Source organism: the organism of the source record quoted next, unplaced genomic scaffold, assembly GCF_019419815.1.
Source record: "Pyrus x bretschneideri cultivar Hongxiangsu unplaced genomic scaffold, Pyrus_bretschneideri_v1 Contig16, whole genome shotgun sequence".
In the NCBI taxonomy this organism is placed as follows: domain Eukaryota; kingdom Viridiplantae; phylum Streptophyta; class Magnoliopsida; order Rosales; family Rosaceae; genus Pyrus; species Pyrus x bretschneideri.
The window spans coordinates 1796262-1810410 of record NW_025999457.1 but is presented as its reverse complement, the minus strand read 5'-3'; the positions used below and the strand labels follow the sequence as shown (position 1 = coordinate 1810410).

At 36.8% G+C, this 14149-nt stretch overlaps 1 protein-coding gene across 1 annotated transcript; it reads left to right on the top strand.

Annotated features, from left to right (window-relative positions):
* The first annotated feature begins 6257 nt into the window (after positions 1-6257).
* Positions 6258-7656, top strand: LOC108865350 (germin-like protein subfamily 1 member 11). Its single transcript, XM_018649983.2, has 2 exons — positions 6258-6605; positions 6940-7656. Exons 1-2 carry the CDS (start codon positions 6479-6481, stop codon positions 7488-7490), a joined length of 678 nt encoding a protein of 225 aa, XP_018505499.2. The 5' UTR covers positions 6258-6478; the 3' UTR covers positions 7491-7656.
* The last annotated feature ends 6493 nt before the right edge of the window (positions 7657-14149 follow it).

The following is a 14149-nucleotide window of genomic DNA, read 5'->3' as shown; positions in this document are numbered from 1 at the left end:
TCAGAGCAAACTCTTTTTTCGACCCGTTCTGTGCCCGATTTACTAGGCTCAAATTCGCCTCCTTAAGTTGGGCTACCTCCGTATAATGACTTGACCAGTTTTCAATGTGAGAATTGGATTCCTTTGTGATCTCGTGTGGAGCCACTCGTAAGGGGGCGTGTTGGAGAATATGATCCAACATCGGTCATAAGATAAAATAATATATAATGCTCATAATATATATGGAGTTTCTGCCCATAATATTACCGATTTACAATGCTCAAATCAATTGCAAGAAAGGCTAAAAAGTGACATCCCCATGCATTTTGGCTCCCTTTTTTTTTTTCATAAAGCCCACCGTGGCATGGCCTGGTGAAGAGAATTGCTATGAGGTCTGAGAATCTTTAATAGTTCCGCTTCGTTTATTGCTGCTGGAGCATAGTACTAGAGGAGTTAAAAGTGGAATAGGTCTTCTCTAATACGTCAGAATCAGTGAGTCGAACATTTTTGTGTGTGAATACAACTGCTTGTGGCCACTTTATTTAAGAGGACATATTGAATCCGAAAATGAATCATTGAAGGTCATGAGGGCATTGGGGGGCTTCAGCTCCGCCACCATTTAGATAACAAATAAAATGCATCGGCCTACTAACTTAGGTCATATCTGCCATTAGCCTTTGGCAAATATTAGCTCCAAATTTTGACAAAGCAGTCTCTAATTTGAGAATTTTTGGCAAAGGACATACTTTAGGAGTTCAATTCAGCTGCACAAAAGGCTTAGAAGTGACATCCCCAAGCATTTGGGCTATTCTTTTTCTTGAAGCCCACCATGTAATGGCATGGTGAAGAGTTGATGTAGGGCGGCGCGGAGCATGGCTTCCCCCGTCCACCTACGCCAATTAATCCCCAAGATATGTTGCCCGTTGGCACTTAAGGGCTGAGATGGGTTATGGTATGGTGTAGTTAGTTAGTCATTATTCATGAACAGTAAGTGTTGTTGATGCCATTTCAAAAGTCTGATTGTGCACTCATCATAATTTATAAGTGTATTTTTATTTCTAATTATGTGCCGAAAAATTTGACTTATGTTCTAATTCAAATTATGTTCGAAACCAGAGTAATCTACCAATTCTAAGAACATAATTAAGAAGTTTTTTGAACATGATTCTAAATTAATAAATTGTGAAGCCAAAAATAATCAAGAAAAATATAGAGGTGACATGTGGATTCTAGGGTGAAAATGACAAAATTATCCTCGAGGAACATCAGAACTTCTACGCGCAAGCAGTGGACAACCATTCTCAATCAAGTCAAAAGTGCTCAAAATGGGTATTTATTCAAAACATACAAATCATGAATCTCACCAAAAAAACCATCCAAGTGGCCGGTCCATCTCCTCCCAAAGGGGCCGGCCACACCCCTATAAATACCATCTCATTTTCTCCAAAACAAAATTCCAACTCTTTTGCAAAATTCTCTAAATTCTCCAAATACTTTTTCCTCAAAATTCTAACTTTGGCATCGAAGGTTCTTCGGCCAATGCCTCCCCCATTCATTGTGGGCGTGTGAGGCTCTTGGCCTTGACCTAAGATGTTATTTGTTTTGTAGGTGCAATTTTGTCCAAGAAGAAGAAGACGGAAATTTGCATCCACACAAATCATACATAGCCACTTTTATATAGTGGAGTTTTTATCATGTCAAAAATTTCATATTTGTTGTAGAGGAAATTAATTTGAGAGAGAATCAATGAATTCTTATTAGAGAATTTCGTAGTGTTACAATGTGAGACATAACCATCTTTATAAGGTTGGGTGACTATCATGAAAAATTACACAAATACCCTTAATTCAATATTGAGAAATCAATGACCTATTGAATTAATTAAGGAATCAATGGCCTACCAGTTACTCCAATTGTGGACTAAATGCACTGCAACACTTTGGACATTCACGAATTACTCAATTGGCTAATCACGGGAACTCCATGTCAATGCCTCTTCTTTTTCTCTCTCAAAACTTAAATGTATGCTCTTCATGAGGACGACCTGAAAAAACCAAGCAGAGAGAAAAATCAATAGTCGACGTGGTAGAAACTTCGTACTCTTGGAAATTTCTACCCATGTGAACGACAAACTAAAGATTTTAAGCAAAACCTGCATTGTCGGGTCGGATGACTAAAACTGGTGTCTCATTAACAACCTTTCTAAGCAAAATCAGTAGAACAAACTTAGTGAAGGGAAAAAGAGTACACGAAGCATTGGCATCTTCGGGATGCGTCACCTTAACTAGCACATGGCTGGTTGCTTCCCCATCCGCATCAACAACACCACCTTTGAAATATTACACCACCTTTGAAATATTTGGAATGGATATATGAAACCTTGTTTCCAATTTGATTCGCCTGAAAATCACCTCTATATCTACAAGACGATTATCATGATTTTAGTTTTCTTGGTAATAACTTGTAGAAATCACCCTGGGGGTAGTGAAGATTGAATTTGATGAAGGAAAGTGCTATTCATACACCTATCTTTACCTTTCACAAACCCTTGTTAATTTTTGACTAGTGATCTTCTTCAATTCATTCGATCTGATGACCAAAAATTGAGAGGAATGTGTGAGGAGTAAAAATGAATATGTGAATAGCAGTACCCTTTGATGCATCAATTGGAGAGAAGTGGATAGGGTTTAAGTGAGTGTGTGACAAGGGGGGTCGTGGGTGAGAGGTAAGTTTCTCTCAATCAGAGTTTTAAGAAGTTGCAACTCCCACAGTAAAAACATATTACAGTAAAACTTCTCTATAGTGACACTATAAAAAGAAATAACCTCCATGTAGTCATAAAAAATCTAAGTCCTAATTTGTCCCGGTTAAACATAGAAATAAACTCCACATTGTAATTAGTTATAACTTATTCAGTTCCATCTTAAGAAGCTTGTCTCCATATAGTAATATTTGTCGATCAATCCAAAAATATGCAATGTTACAAGGAGAAGGAAATGTATTCAATTGAATGGGTTCAAATTGCACCGGTTGTATTATATGTATTCATAAGATTTACTTAGAAAGGGAAGCATTCAAGAGAGCACTACATATGCACACATACACCACTAGCGCTTTTAGAGATTAAGTGTCTCTTTTTTCCAATGTTACATCTGAAGAAAGTTGAGTTTCCATCATAAAACCAATTGGCAATATAAGGAGTAGCCGAACTTACTTAGAAGCACATGCATGCAAAGTCCCTCCTTTCCCCGATGTTGAATTTGTACGATAAGAGGAAATTAATCCCGAACGTCTTCGTAATTATTGCATGTATTATAGGAATTTATTACCTTGCCCATATGTGGAACTGTTAGATTGGAAGAAATTAATCCCAAATCTTCTCCGTAAATGTATTATAAGAAAGTATTTTTCAATTGTAATTGGTGTCGGATTTTTACGTAAATAGGGATTGATATAACCCTATACATATTGTAATACCTTCACACATAAATACAAGGAGTCATATTTTTACAGGAATTCATACTCTCAATACGTCTTCTCATGTGTGGCCAAGGTTCTAAAAAACGCTAGGCGCTAGTCAGGCACCTAGGTGGATTTAAGTAATTTTATTATACATCATATAAATTAATTCAATTTACTACATAATATGTGAATAAACATTGAATAATATGTTTTTTTTTTTTTTTTTAAGAAAAACATATGTGTAAGAAAATATGTAAAATTTTATACCTTTTGTATCATTTTCTAAGCCTATAAATTTTTGGGGCCTTTTTCATTAATAAAATGCAAGGTTGGGCCTTGTATTCCTTGGTTCATATTTGAATAGAATTGTCCAGTTCATTGTAGATGGGCGCAATGGACCCTAACCAAAAACCCAAAGCCATCTAATCCATTTATTATCCAATATTTCCTATTAGAATAAAAGAATACACCAAGATACTTGTACAGCCTCCCGATTCCCAATCACCAACTCACCCTTTTCACAATAAAACCCTAAGCTACTCACTGCAAAAACCATTGCTGCCGTCAACCATATCACCACATCTGCAATTAAAAATCCATACTCTCTCTCTCGTCTTGTAAACCATCGTCACACTGAGAGGGAGACGGCGAGACTTTGGGGAGAAAAGACGGCGAGGTGTAGAGCATTTAAATTGGGCAGTGTTTGCCTGCTTATAGGTAGACCAGTCGTATTTTCTCAGGCTGCCCAGACCATCCAACTTCCTTTTAGCCCACCTAGTGTCCATTTAGGCCGCCCAAGCGTTCGCCTTACGCTGCCTAATAGCTTTCCTGATTTAGTAAACGATTTTGGATTAATTTGGGCAGAGCATCGTCGTCTAGTGCCTGGGCGGCCGCCTAGAGCGTTTTTTAGACCACTGCGTGTGACGAATTTTCAAGCTTGACACGTGGACAACATAAATCGGGTAACATGGAGCCCGTGTAGCCATTGAGCTTCACACATGCAAAATTGAGATTACTAATTGACAATATAGAAAGTAACTCAACTTACTTATAAGCACATACAAGATCTTTTTTTTTTTCTCAACGTGAGATTCATGCTCTCAACAACATCTTGACATGCTCTACTACTAATGTAGTTGACTTCTATTAAGGATAACTAAATCAATTAATTTAACTACATCTCTAATGAGTAATAACCTTTTATAATAATAAAATGAGTTTGACCTCAACATTATCGCTATAAAAAGTTTTACTGTAAATATATTTACGTATGGTCCATATTTTTGACTAAAATTGACACCACACTACTTAATTGAACACACATAGCAAACCATAAGTACTGTATATAACCTTGCGCTCATTAACTTGTTTCCACGTTTGGAAAACTCAATGTAATTCAAAGTTACCACACGTTCAAAGCCACAAACAAGGCCAAAAACTACTTGCAGCAACTAATTCTTCTATGGGGAAAGTGAGCAACACCAGTTCCCAGCTAGAAGGTTGAGAATAATGAAAAGGAAGACAAAGTCCTGTACTCAATTTTCTACGGTGCAGTTGGAAATGATAGGAGCAGTTCGGAGCGGCAATAGTGTTTGAGGCAAAATTGTCAACTTTGAGCCAAACTCGTCAACTTCAATGTCAATTGCAAGTTGTTTTTTTTTTTTTTTTGGTAAACATGTTAATTGCAAGTTTTAATATCCATATCGCATCACCTTTAACTACTCCTTTTAGTCTAAACTCAAAACTCCTTATCCCCATGAATATATAAACATTTTCTTCTCACCTGACCCTGTACTAGCCAATAGCCCTTTAGAGAAGGTAATTAAATGAAAACTAAAAAGTTAGCACGGAAGTGCCAAACACACAGAATCATTCAAGGAAATTAGTATTGTTACACTTAAATAGCATTTGGTATCATGTCAGTGTTTGAGGCAAAATTGTCAACTTCGAGGCAAACTTGTCAACTTCAATGTTAATGGCAAGTTTTAATATCCATATCGCAATACCTTTAACTACTCATTTTAGTCCAAACTCAAAACTCGTTCAAAATTTTTTTTATGTGTCGGGAACACAGTTCAATATATAAGTATAACAACAAAATAATTGAAAACTTAAAAAGAATTCAATCAATTATATTATTACACTTGATATACTAAGCGGTCTTTATAGTAAACTGAAAAATATCTCCAACTACTAGTACATGGTTTTTATCCCCATGATTATATAAATATTTTCTTCTCACCGGATCCTATACTAGCTAATAGCCCTTTAGAGAAGGTAATTAAATGAAAACTAAAAAGTTAGCACGTAAGTGCTAAACACAGAATCGTTCAAGGAAATTAGTATTGTTACACTAAATAGCATTTGGTATCATGTCAGTGTAAAACGTAACAAAAAAGTAAAGAGTACGGAATAACTATTTTGAAGTAGTAGTACTCACAATTATCTGTATTTGAAATTGTAATTCGCTTAGGCATTTTATGTAGAGTTATTTTTTTTAATTACAAAGTGATATTACAATTTAAGTTACTCTAAAGGGAAGGGTTTGAACTCAAAACTTAGTGGGTTGAGTAGAAAAACTTTGTCCCTAGTTATTAGTATTAATATAGAAGGGAAAGTATAGTTCAAATGAAACCCTAAGTTAACAGCGCAGTTATACGTGTGGGTACCATATTTACAAAAAAAAAAAAAAAAAAAAGCATCATTAGACGATTTAATGTTTTTTAAAATTTTGCACTGTCAAATATTCAAAATTTTGATATTAATTTTCTCAAAAAGATTATGTGGATATAAGAAATTGAACCATGTATGGATGAGGGAAAGAAATTTTGGTCAATACGAACTAAAATATTTCATCAAACCAAGTCTTAACCTGCTTCTGGATATTAATGGGGCCGGTGACAATGAAGGTATATCGAATACCAAGTCATTATTTCCGATCTATAAATAGGCACATGCACCATACGGGATTTTCATCCCGCTACACATTAATACAAGTTTTGAGGCATTTTAAGTTAAGTTTAAACCCTAATTAACCATGAAAGGTGCTCAATTCCTCGTATGCATTGTTGCCATCTTGGCATTCGCAACCTCCCTTGTCTCTGCCTCTGACCCCAGTCCCCTCCAGGACTTCTGCGTTGCACTTAATGACACCAAATTAGGGGGTATAGCAATAATATATATGTAGTATATATCCTCTTTTTTTTACAATTATTTTTTCGTAAGCCATCGGGAATATTTTGTATGAAGATTGTTTTTCTATATAGTTTGCATGGAAAATATATAAAGCATGCAAATGAACAATATGAGTACGTTAGTATTTAGTACATAAATATTTAGTTTCTTGTATGTATCACATTTACTGATAATTTGGCACTTGTTTAATAGAAGCTCATATATACATACATATATATATATATATTGTTTGTGTTAATCATGTACATAGCCTTATTAATACTAATTAATTAATTAATTGTTGTTTTTGGGGTGTAATGGCAGTGTTTGTGAACGGGAAATTCTGCAAGGACCCAAAGCTTGCATCAGCAAATGATTTCTTCTTTTCTGGGCTTCAAACTCCAAGAAGCACACAAAATCCGTTGGGTTCAACGGTGACACCTGCTAATGTGGACCAAATACCAGGATTAAACACTCTCGGCATATCGCTAGTTCGCATAGACTTTGCACCAAATGGCCTAAACCCTCCCCACACTCACCCTCGCGGCACGGAAATCCTTTTTCTCCAGGAAGGTACACTCTACGTTGGCTTCGTAACGTCGAACCCGGATAATCGTCTATTCACCAAGGTGTTGAACAAGGGAGATGTATTTGTGTTCCCAGTTGGTCTTATTCACTTTCAACTGAATGTGGGACATACCAATGCTGTCGCCATTTCTGGTCTTAGCAGCCAGAACCCAGGAGTCATCACCATAGCAAATGCAGTGTTTGGCGCCAAACCTCCCATCAATCCAGATGTTCTAGCCAAGGCCTTCCAAGTCGATGACAAACTGGTTACATATCTTCAAAAACAGTTCTGGTACGACAACAACTGATAACAAAAAGGGCCAAGGAACGGTCCACGTGCCTGAGTGGATGTGTTAAGCTTTTCACTACCCACAAAGTATGATCTAGTATTAATTGAATAAGATGGTTGCTTATGTATACCTCACCGTCCCTACGTGGATTTTGATATCAACTAATATAATGTTATTGTGTTCAGTGACGTGTGCGCTGCCTCTGGCACTAGAAGATGACAAATACATCACATATATGCTATTTGGGGTTTTGGGTTTAGGATACATATTATGTGTTAGATTTAGGGTTACAATTTGTGTAAATATTCTCATACACCATATTGGCACACTGCGTAGTGTAGCGGATGTACACATAAGAACCTTTCCAACACACACACACACACACGCACAAACACACACCAAGGATATTAACACAGAAAAACAAGAAACAGAGGATCAAATTTATATGAAGCTGAACCAGCAGCTTCTACCCCCGAGACTGAGCAGAGAAGCAGCTTTTGAGCAGAAAGCAAAGTATATAAACGTGCTCATAAGAAAAAGTCTACAAATTAAGTCTCCCTTATAGAGATCGTATTGATTCTTATAAATAAGAAAAATATAGGATTAACTGAGGCTACAGTCTTTTTTTGAGGTAATGATTTCATCTTGATTTAAATTTGACCAAACCGTTCTTTAAGAAAAAGTCTTGTACACAATTTTAATTCTACGGTGAAGCTCGAAATCACAGGAGGAGCATCTACCCTGTTATACCTCGGAATATTGAGACGAAGTGTCAACATCAATACGAAGCTGCAAACAATTTGGTAGAACAATCCATATAAAACAATAAACGTTGGAATATTTGATGAACACTTTCACTCGTTATAGCCAACCTAAAGTTATTAATAATGTTATCAAATTAACCACGTTTAACAACTTATCTCCTTTTAGTACAACTCCTAATTAGTTTCTTTTCATCCTCCTGATTGTACATCGCCAAAAAGTTGCACTGCTTCTATTTTAAGCATTTCCCAGTTGCTCCTTTGCAGAAGTTATCTTTAACTAAACACCAAAAAGTGGGCCTTGCTCATATATATATATATATATATATATATATATATATATATATATAATATACCAAATGGGGTGGAACTACTGGTAGGAGGCATAGCCTTCCATATAATTTAGAGTGCGGAAGTAAAGCATATAAAAACAAAGAAACATATCAATATATTGAATTAAAAAGAACAGCAGGAGGCATAGCCTTCCATATAATTCAGAGTGCGGAAGTAGAACATATAAAGAAAATAATGAATTAAATGTAATGATGCAAATATATTTTGAAAATAAGTTTTATTGAAAACTTACTGCAATGCAGATTACAAACAGGTATTGCCTAATGGCAGATGAAATAAGTAAACAAGGTGGAGCTCGCAGGCATCCTGAATAATATATGTATTACAAGTGTTTGGAAATATTCTCTGTTCTTGCGAATACGCAGAGAGTGTTTAAAAAACTATATCCTTCTTCTGAAGATGAGTTCTTCTTTTATAGAGGGAGGAGAATGATTGAAGGATGCCATTTTGATCCGGGAATCCTGCTGGCTGACTGATGAACCTCTACTGTGGAGTCACGATGTTACTTTTACAAAAGCTGAATGAATAGTGAAGATGCTTTGATTCTTTTACAAAAGTTAAATGAATAGTGACATTTTTGTTTTTCACTATTGTGAATAGGGACTTTTTTGTTTTTCACTATTGGAGAATAATTCTTTTACAGAAGAGATGAAAGCAGCTACTGCTGATGATGTTGTTTGACTGGCACAATCACATGGGCAAATACTGAATGTTAATAATCAAACGGATCTTGGGCATCTTGAAGATCTGCTTGATCTGCCCATTTGGAGGGAAGTTGAGATGAGGCATCAGATGCGTCAGAGTCCGAATCTGAACATTTTCTTTTTTGTAGCATTGCTGCTTCAGCCATGAGCAGTTGGGCCATATCCAGAAGCTGGGTAGACTTTGCAGATTTTTCTTTCTTCGAGCTAGAGGACTTAGCAGGTTTTCCTTTGAGGGAAGATGACAAACTAATGTCTGATAGGGATTGAATTGGCTCCTGGGTTTTTGGCAACTCAGGAAATTGTTGATGAACTGGGAAAGTTTGTGAGGACGAAGTTGAAACTTTGATTGGCAGTGCCTGAGAAGATACCTGGGGAAATTCCATTTTTACAAAATCAATAATTTTTTGGTGGTTGTATTTATCCCACCATTTTACCCATCGGGATCTATAAATACCACCAGTGTCTACTTCAAAGTTCCATTTGAGAATCCATGGAATCTTGTACTTGGCCATGAGCAGTGAAAAAATAGTAACTCTGTTGTCGAAACGACTTCTGTCAAAACTGGGCTGGAAATTGTTTGTGAGTACATGACGAAGGTCATCTGGAATGATAGAAGAGCTTGGGCCATGGGAGGCCCACCAATCTGGAAACCATGCAGGAAACCGTAATCTGAAATTTTTATCAAAGGTTATGAACCATGAATGACTAAAGTCTTCTGTCTGGTGGAGAAAAATGTTGGTCCATGCTTGGATATAATCATAGTAATTGTAATGATTGTTTGGGATGAGGACATGCTAAGTATGAAGGGGTTTTGTGTGAAAAAGGGGAATTCCCCATTCGAGTTCGGTAAGGAATTTTTCAATATGGAGTGAATGATACAATATTTTGTTTTGATGAGTGGTACTGTAAATTGGCTTAATAGCAATGCTTTCTGTTTCTGAAAGGATAGCCTGGTAATATTTTAGGCTTTTATAGGATTCAGTTGGTAAGAAATGAAAATTTGGTGGAAGGAGTAATTTGGCAATGCGCTCTGGGGGTTAGTTTTTGTCAATGTGAAGAGGGATGCTAAAAAGCTTTTCTGAATTGGGATTTTGGACATATGGAGATGTTTTAGCATAGCTAGGTGTTTTAGGCTGTGAAGGAGCTGGAGAACGAACTGAAGAGTAGGGATCATAAGGGGTGGCTAAGGCCGTTTGGTAGTTTGGTCGGATATTTCCTACTGTTGATCCTAAGGGAGTAAATCTGTTTGTAATGGCGAGGGCCGATGAAGAGTCGGGAATAGACTCTTGTTTTACTGGTGCTGGGGTTTGGGTGAGAGTGGCTGGAATCCTTCTTTGATTAGGATTGGAACCCATTCTTCCCCTGCAAAAATTCTCTGGTCAGAAAATCTGGTATGCAATTCTGACTGCCTTTAATGTATTCAATATCAAAATCAAAAATACTTAATATGGCTTGCCAGCGTGCAAAAATTTGTTTTGATGCAATATTTTGAACATCCTTTTGTAAAACATGTTTTGCAGATTTGCAATCAACACGAACTAAAAACTTTTGATTTAATAAATCATCTTGGAATTTGCTAATGCATAATACAATTGATAAAATCTCTTTTTTAATAGTACTATAGTTACTTTGAGCCGGATTCCAAATTCCTGAATGGAAACGAACAATTTGTTCAGGAGATTTGGAAGAAGTTTTTTGTTTGAGGATACCTCCATAACCGATATCAGAAGTATTGGTCTCGACTATTTTGAGAGAGCCGGGAGTTGGAATGCCAAGGTAAGGTAAAGTCTTGACATGATTCTTTATCTGTTTGACAATAGAAGTATGATTTTGTGTCCATGATGGAGGATTTTTCTTGAGACGATCAAACAAAGGTTTACATTGTTGACGAAGATGAGGATAAAATTCTGAAACATAATTGAGAGAACCAAGGAATCTTTGAAGCTGGGTTTTATCAATAATTTGATCTGGAAATTTATCAGCAAACTGGATGACTCGATCAATTGGCTGAATGGTAGACCTGTAAATATGGTATCCTAAAAATCTAACTTTGGTCTGAAATAACTTAATCTTAGATGCCGAGACTACTAACCCATTAGACTTAATGATCCTAGCAAATGCATGCAAATACTTCCAATGCTCATCTATTGATTTTGAGAAAATTAATACATCATCAATATAAACAATCGAAAAATGGCTGTATTGATTAAAAATCTTATTCATGATATTTTGAAATTCACTTGGTGCGTTTTTCAAGCCGAAAGGCATTACATTCCATTCATAGTGTCCGAAAGGAGTCACAAAAGCAGTTTTGTACTTATCAGATTCATGAATTTGAAATTCACCGGTGGGTAAAATGGTGGGACAAATTCAATCACCAGAAGATTCTTGATCTAGTTCGTGCAGATTTTCCCCAAAGTTCAACCCCAGCAATTGCTGCATCTCCCTCGCAGGCTTTGCCAGACACTCAGCAATTTCCTGAGCTCCCGAGAACTTAAGAACCAGTTCAGTCTCTATCAGACATTAGTCCATCCTCCTCCCTCAAAGGAAAGTCCAAGTCAGCCAAATCCTCTAGCTCAAAGAAAGAAAAATCTGCAAATACTACCCAGCTTCTGGATATGGCCCATCAGCTCATGGCTGAAGCAGCAATGCTCCAGAAAAAGAAAGATTCTGATTCGGACTCTGTCGCTTCTGATGCAGGATCTCAACCTCCCGCCAATTGGGCTGATCAAGTGGACCTTCAAGATGAAGGAAGATTTGTGAAAAACATGTTCATTTAAGCAACATCAATAGCATGCAATTAACAATTAAAGGCGGAATCATGCTTGTATGCACTTAAAAACAAAACATTTACCCATGAAATTCAAAGCCTAGTAGATAGGTGAACCAAGACTCAACTCAAAATAAAGTGAGTTGAGAAATCAATACCTTTGTAGATTCCTCTTTGCATAAGCAAAGGCTAATCACCCAAAGAGAGGGCCTTCATTCCTTGCATCTTAGATCCATGGATTTGGATGGATGAAAAGGTTTCTCCAAGTTCCCAAAATTGAGAACCTCTAAGTCTCCACACCAAGGTATATTGAAGAAGAAATGAGTGACCTAGAGGAAGTAAGATTGCTAGATTTTCCCCTCTAGATTGGCCAAAATTTTAGAGAGAAAGGAGAGCTTGTGTTCTCATCCTTTCCCCCAAAATAACCCTTAGTAAATTTTAGGCTATAAAGTCCTTTATATAGTCCCTTCAAATAAGTGACCTAATGGACCAAAAGCCCTATTCTTTTACACATGGCTAGCCTATAGGTTTATTGGGCTTTCAAGCCCTTTGTTTTATTCAAGTTGTCATACAACTTGAGTTAATGGGCTTGACATTCAAATCCCATTGGGCCTTGCGGCCCAAAACTAACCCGAGGTCTTTAACGAACTTATTCGTTTGATTAATTAACATATTAATTAATCCTAGCCTTAAATAAATAATTAAACCATTTAATTATTCTTACTCATCTCCGTTGAATCTTCAATCTCTACCTTACACGGTGTACGATCCATTAGGTTCCTTTTAGCGAGGCAGTGGGCGATTCAAACTCTTTCAAATCGATTGTGAATTGAAACTTACTTTCAATTCTCCCGTTAGTGATAATACACTTTTAGGGCTTCCACAAACCATGAGTGACACCTAGCAGCATATCATGGTTACCCAAGCTAATCAGAAGAGGTGGAGAACCTATTCAGTTTAGGATTACAAATGCAATACGGTCTTTCTCTAATACAATACTCTTGACCACATTGTTTGATTTGATAGTTTATTCATGTCTACTATCCAATGTGAATCTTTGTACTTATATGATTACCTTGAATGTGATCTGGAACGCATTCCAACATCTCATTCATACTCTGGCCAGAGATTCCAAATCATATCATAGAGTATTCTCCCTCAAACAGTTTGAAGGTTAGAGATCCCTTGTTGCGCATTCACTTGCCTCCATGGCTAAGTGGCTTAACCCCAACGATGCCGTGGACACCCTGATAGAGTGACGTTGACATAATCAAAGATTAAGGACCTAACCACAAGACAACTGTGATGCCTCAGGTCAAAAGACTAATTTGCATTATCCCAACCATGAGTTCTCATGTGACATGAATATGAGAACTCTTCGTTGATCGTGTTCAGTGAACTCATTCTCTATTGAGCACCTACGTACTTATCTTGATGTCACACACACCAATGACTCGAGACTAGTCACTCTCCCTGAGAGAAGACATAGCACGTACTGATCTTAACGGACTGTCAATGCCCAATTGACAATCCTATGATCAGGAACGTTTAGGATGTGTCAACGAAAGAATGGTCTCATGAATCTAACATCTTTAGATCGCATTCTTCCAATCACATATTCCTTGGACTTATCGTTTAAGCATATAACATTTATATTAGACGGCTCAAACAATAATCTTTACCCTTTACATTTAAACTACATTAGTTTGAAATGAACTACATTAGTTTGAAATGTCCGTAAAGTATCATCATATGATTGGTTTTAGGGCACATTTCCAACACAAGACGCACAAGATCCGTTTGATTATTGAACTGCATTTTTTGCCCATGTGATTGTGTCAGCCCAATAGCATCATCAGCAGTAGCTGTTATCATCCCTTTCACAAAAGATAAGGCATTATTCTTCAATAGTGAAAAACAAAAAGGTCACTATTCACAATAGTGAAAAACAAAAAGGTCACTATTCATTTAACTTTTGTAAAAAAATCAAAGCATCTTCACTATTCATTCAGCTTTTGTAAAAGTAACAACGTGACTCCACAGTAGAGGGTTTTCAGTCAGCAAGCAGGATTCCCGGATCCATTTGGC

Bases quoted from the DNA above. Each gene is read 5' to 3' on its own strand.
- LOC108865350 (XM_018649983.2), top strand. From the start codon at position 6,479: ATGAAAGGTGCTCAATTCCTCGTATGCATTGTTGCCATCTTGGCATTC. The intron at 6,606-6,939 runs GTATAGCAATAA...GTGTAATGGCAG, and splicing joins TAATGACACCAAATTAGGGG to TGTTTGTGAACGGGAAATTC.